Source organism: Entelurus aequoreus, linkage group LG08 (genome assembly GCF_033978785.1).
Source record: "Entelurus aequoreus isolate RoL-2023_Sb linkage group LG08, RoL_Eaeq_v1.1, whole genome shotgun sequence".
NCBI lineage: Eukaryota > Metazoa > Chordata > Actinopteri > Syngnathiformes > Syngnathidae > Entelurus > Entelurus aequoreus.
The window spans coordinates 21,917,145-21,923,641 of NC_084738.1; the positions used below are offsets into that span (position 1 = coordinate 21,917,145).

The 6,497-nt window shown below is 35.7% G+C and overlaps 1 protein-coding gene across 1 annotated transcript in view; it reads right to left on the reverse strand.

Annotated features, from left to right (window-relative positions):
- LOC133655635 (vesicular glutamate transporter 1-like) overlaps positions 1-2,068 on the reverse strand; it is a 48,152-nt gene extending 46,084 nt beyond the window's left edge. Inside the window, exon 1 of the mRNA XM_062055968.1 lies at positions 1,538-2,068. Coding sequence (XP_061911952.1) covers positions 1,538-1,599 — 62 coding nt within the window. The 5' untranslated portion in view covers positions 1,600-2,068. The remainder of the gene's footprint in view (positions 1-1,537) is intronic.
- Between the last annotated feature and the right edge of the window lie 4,429 nt (positions 2,069-6,497).

Below are 6,497 nucleotides of genomic sequence, written 5' to 3' on the forward strand. Positions count from 1 at the left end.
AACAGCTGCAGCATAAAATAGAGAGTAGATCCAGCAGAAAATATACATATAAATACATTTTGATGTATTAATTTATTGCATATAGTTGTACTTTCTTCTTCTTAAATTTGGTATGTTAATTTTTTTTTTACAATATACTTTATGGAGTTGGGGGTTAAATCACCAAAATGATTCCCGGGCGCGGCGCCGCTGCTGCCCACTGCTCCCCAAGGGGATGGGTCAAATGCAGAGGTTTAATCTTAATCTTAATCTTAATCTAATTTCTACATGTTTCAGTACATGTTTGTGGGTTTTTTTCAATTATGTGTATTTTTTGTATAATACATCTTATATTCTATGTAGACCATGGGTGTAAAACGTACGGCCTGAAGGCCGGGTCAGGCCCCCAAACAGGTTTTATCCGGCCCGCGGGATGAGTTTGCTAAGTGTAAAAATTAACCTGAAATTTTTGAATGAAAGAAACTGCTGTTCTAAATGTGTCCACTAGATGTAGCAATAGCAATTATTTGTATCTTTGTAGATGATGCTACATATGTACAAAATAAACCACGTGATGTTAGAAAATGATCAAACTACATAAATAACATCCTGTAATTTGATTTTGATCACATTTTTTATTTTGATGGATTGAAAATGAACACAAATGATTGATGAACATTATCACATAATTTATTCAGAAAGTAATATCTTAGAATGTATAACCATTGAAATATGTCAGGAAAAAAGCAAAAACATATTCATCAGTTGTATATATAGATCACCTAAGTCAAGTATAGAAACATTATTGTGATTACTTATGGAGTATATTGTGAATAAATTGAGAACAGGAAGTGAACAAAAGTTTTAGCAACTGTTATGTAAAGGAAAAGGGGTAGGATTAAATAAGCTCTGCTTCTTCCTACTCCTTTTCGAACATGTTGAAAAGAGAAACTGGAAATTGTGATGTATCATGTTGTATGCTTGCATGTTCGAAATAAACTCAAACTCAAGTATAAATAACGAAAAATAAAGATAGAATACTATTAACCGCAACATGTAAGTGTAAAAAAAACAACTAACAACATTATGATTTGTACATTTTCAGAATGTGCTTGTTCTATTTTCAAACAAAGAAAACAATCTAAAGTTGTCTTTATTTTTAAGTTATCGTGCCATGATTTTACCAGTCCGGCCCACTTGGGAGTAGATTTTTCTCCATCTAAAATGAGTTTGACACCCCTGTATTTTACCTTATTTTTATCAAGTTTATTTTGTCTATCTTTCGATTTATTTATACTGTATTCTTTTGCAGAATACATTTTCTCCTATTATTATGTGTTTAGATTATGCTCCATACTATTCATGTTTTATTTGTTAGGTATTCTTTTTTTTTTAGCTATCGCATGACAGTAAAGTGATCAATAATTCATGCCAGTTTCCTGTGTAATATGTCACCATGCAGTGCAGAGTGGGCTTTGTTTTTTTCACAGAAGGATGTGCAGCATAATAGTGTTTTGCATCATGTAGTGGTTGTAATAATTGCGTGGAAATAACATACCCATATATTTTGCCCAGCGTGGATGCAGCCACAGCCTTAAACCTGTCCGGCCGGATCTCCATCCTCACTTAGTCCAGCCTGTGCGCGCTCCCGACAGTTTAGTCGTGTGGTGCACGCGCCTCGTTGCTCCCACTAACACATCCAAACTTGAAAATTAAAAAAAATACAAGAAATTAATAATAATAAAAAATTAAAAAAAAGACGACTCGACAATGTAACCTTCAGCTGTTTTGCTGGAAAATGTAGGCGATCAATAACATTATATATTGATTCAAGTCCGTATAAGTCGTCAAAAAAATTAAATAAAAAAAACTTTCCTATATTCTACGGTGTCCGCTGAGGTTCGATGCCCGCGGGAGGCAACTTTGGCCAGGGTGCATGGCGGAGTGTTTGTCTGTGGCCGCGGTGCTGAGTGCAGATTAGGGCAGCCCGCAGCGCACTAATCCGTGCAAGTGGGAGAAGAGTAAGTGTCCCACTCACAGCAGCCAGGTGACATGTCACTTCCTCCCGGCAAGACCCACGCACACTAAGCGCCTGCTATTCGTGGAGCGCACACGCCACGAATGGGAGGGATGCATTAGACTGCGAGGCGACTTGGACGCAAGAAAGGAAACAAGGAAAGGGAGGGGCTCTGTGGGGTCATATTATTAGGAACACCACTCCTTCATGTTGATTAGACGTTCTCGGAACTTTGGCGCATGCGCGATATTGAAAAATGAGTTTTTGGATTAATTAAAGTACGGCTAAAAAATAGAGATGTCCGATAATATTGGCCTGCCGATAAATGCTTTAAAATGTATTATCGGAAATTATCGGTATCAGTTTTTTTCATTCCCGGTATCGTTGTTTTTTTGTTTTTGTTTTTTCAATTTTTTTATTAAATCAACATAAAAAACACAAGATACACTTACAATTAGTGCACCAACCCAAAACCCTCCCTCCCCCATTTACACTCATTCACACAAAAGGGTTGTTTCTTTCTGTTATTAATATTCTGCTTCCTACATTATATATCAATACAGTCTGCAAGGGATACAGTCCGTAAGCACACATGATTGTGCGTGCTGCTGGTCCACTAATAGTACTAACCTTTAACAGTTAATTTGACTCATTTTCATTAATTACTAGTTTCTATGTAACTGTTTTTATATTGTTTTACTTTCTTTTTTATTGAAGAAAATGTTTTTAATTTATTTATCTTATAATTTTTTTAAAAAAGGACCCTATCTTCACCATACCTGGTTGTCAAAATTAGGCATAATAATGTGTTAATTCCACGACTGTATATATCTGTATCGGTTGATATCTGTATCGGTTGATATCGGTATCGGTAATTAAAGAGTTGGACAATATCGGATATCGGCAAAAAGCCATTATCGGACATCCCTACTAAAAAAAAATTGGAAATAGATATTGAAAATGTAATTTAAAAAATGTTTTGCATAGCTCATCAAAAGTTCACAACCACAGCAAAAAAAAATAAAAAAATGAAAATTCCGTCCCAATTTTTTTATTTTTAAATGTGTGTTTTTTTGTCCTGTCCAGCTTCTCAGGCAAATCATATAGCAGATGTAGATGCCCATATCGGCTGTTCAGATTTACTTTACAAAAGAGAAGTGTGGGATACTTCTCTTGTTGCCTTATTTGTCTTTGACCTTATTAAATGGATTTATATTATTATTTGGCGCAGCCGGGCCGGAGCAGGAGGGGATAGAAAGAGAAGGAAAAAAAAGGAAAACAGAGGGGGAAATTGTGGGGACAAGAGGGAGATAAGACAGAGAGACAACAACAACAACACCAAACACAACAATAACAATAACAACAACATAACAGCATCAGCAAATAGGATATGTACAAATGTGATAGTAAAAGTGATAGCAAAGAAGCAGTTAGTGAAATAAATAATAATACAGAAATTACAATGAGCATTATTACACTACAAATGGAGCAATACAAATACCAATAGAAATTGCACTATATTGAGAAAGAATAATAACAATAATTACCTCTATTATCAACAATACAATTGTTCAAATGCAACAATACATATATGTAATGATAACTTCAAATACAAAAGAGAGCAGATAAATGGAGGGGAAGAAAGAGAAGCCGGCCATATTAACCTTGTTGATTGTTATAGTAACATTAGGCTTTGTCAGTGTAATAATAAATAATAATGGATTAGATTTTATATAGCGCTTTTCTATTATTAGATACTCAAAGCACTCACAGAGAAGTGAGAACCCATCATTCATTCACACCTGTGAATGAACGAATGTGCCATGTGTTACCCAGTTTACCCTAAGGCAGTGGTTCTTAACCTTGTTGGAAGTACCGAACCCCACCAGTTTCATATGCGCATTCACCGAACCCTTCTTTAGTGAAAAATAAAATAATTATTTTTTTCCAAATTCAAGACAAAGTTATATGTTTTTTTTTTTACTGGTGCACAAAATGAACCGTGCATGAACATCACCTTGTTCAAAGAACAAAACCAACACAGTGCATGAACTCACAACAAATTACACACTTGCAAATCAGATGGAAAATTAGAGGGAACATTGTTTGGTGGTATCCATAATACGCCGATAGGAAGAAGTTTTTATTTACACGATGAGTCGGCTGTGTCTTCTTGACCTCCGCGGTGGAGGCTCCGCCAAACCCCTAAGGCTGACTCACCGAACCCCTAGGGTTCAATCGAACCCAGGTTAAGAACCACTGCCCTAAGGTAACAACGTTAATATATGTTTGATGAAATATGATTATATGCGCTGAGTGTATGTGTATATGTACAGTATGTGTATATGTATGTTTATACAGTGAATGTATATGTACAGTAAGTGTATATGTATGTTTATACAGTGAATGTATATGTACAGTATGTATATATTTGTTTATACAGTGAATGTATATGTACAGTATGTGTATATGTATGTTTATATAGTGAATGTATATGTACAGTATGTATATATGTGTGTTTGTACAGTGAATGTATATGTACAGTATGTGTATATGTATGTTTATACAGTGAATGTATATGTGCAGTATGTACACTTTTTTGTAACCGTTTTGAAAACAAATGATAAATGTATGAATTATCCTGTTCTATCTCACATTCTATATTGTGTTTTGGAAAAAGGTTGTCATAAACGTTACTTTTAATTCAGTAAAAAAATAATAATACAAAAGAAAACACATTTTTATGCCTATGTAAATGTATTCAGTTATAAACATTCATTCACTTTCTTCTTTCCTTCAAGGATCTAAACTTAACAAGCCGGTATTTAAAAAAAATTATTTTTATTGTAAAATTTTCAGAATGTGTTTGTTCTATTTTTGGTCAAAGTAAGACAAAGAAAACAATCTGAAGTTGTCCTTATTTTTTTAGTTTTAATGCCAGGATTTTAATAGTCCGGCCCGCGTGTGCACAGATTTTCCTCCATGTGGCCCCTGAGCTAAAATCGGTTTGACACCCCTGCTCTATGTCAACAATGTGGTTTGCCTGAGAGGCTGGACAGGACAGAATAAAAAAAACAAAAAACTTTTTTTTTAAACAATTTCAGATTTTTTTTTATCTGTTATGAATCATTACAAATAAGAATCGCGAATCATTCAAATATCTTTTTTTTTCCTTACACCCCTAATGAATAATAATACAAACAAAAGTATACAAGCCTTTGTTGCAGAACCTATTTCAGACATTTCCTGAAACTTTCACCGGAATCCGAATTGTGAAGTGAATTAATTAACTCATATTATGTTCTACATATGGTGAATGTTTATATTCATCTTGGAGAAAGCAAACCACCAGATTAACTAGTAGGTATTTCACTTGGGCCACATAATAACACAGGGCCCTGTACTGACATTTGTGTATTGATTGGATTAGTTCTCGTGGAAGAAAATGCATTATAATTGGACCTTGGTATGCAAAGGTGATGGCCCTATCTGTGAGAAGAGACTAAATGTTTATCTTGATGCAATCATCCAAGCCAGTGTTTTTCAACCACTGTGCCGCAGCACACTAGTGTGCCGTGAGATACAGTCTGGTGTGCCGTGGGAGATTATCTAATTTCACCTATTTGGGGTATAACATTTTTTGCAAACCAGTAATTATAGTCTGCAAATAATGTGTTGTTGTTGAGTGTCGGCAGAGTAACCGTGTAATACTCTTACATATCAGTAGGTGGCAGCAGGTAGCTAATCGTGATCACAATTTTTCAGACGACAGCGGGAGGCAGTGTGCAGGTAAAAAGGTGTCTAATGCTTAAACTGAAAAATAAACAAAAGGTGAGTGCCCCTAAAAAAAGGCATTGAAGCTTAGGGAAGGCTATGCAGAACGAAACTACAACTGAACTGGCGACAAAGTGAAGAAAAACAGAATGCTGGACGACAGCAAAGACTTACAGCGTGTGGAGCAGACGGCGTTCACAAAGTACATCCGAACATGACATGACAATCAACAATGTCCCCACAAAGAAGGATAAAAACAACTGCAATATTCTTGATTGCTAAAACAAAGCAGGTGCGGGGAATATCGCTTAAAGGAAGACATGAAACTGCTACAGGAAAATACCAACAAAACAGGAAAAGCCACCAAAATAGGAGCGCAAGACAAGAACTAAAACACTACACACAGGAAAACAGCAAAAAAGTCCAAATAAGTCAGGGTGTGATGTGACAGTACACCTACTTTGAGACAAGAGCTATAGTGTTGCATGCTTAGTTATGCTTTAAAGTCATATCCGACGACTTTTTATTGTCAATATCGAGTTTCATGTATTAATAATTTCTGCTGGTGGTGTGCCTTTGAATTTTTTCAATGAAAAAAATGTGCCTCGGTTCAAAAACACTGATCTAAGCTACGATCGGCATCTGTTGCTTTTCAGTCACTTACACACAACCCCCCGCCCTTTATGGTCACTTCTGACCCAGCACACACACACAGACAGGGGGGTAA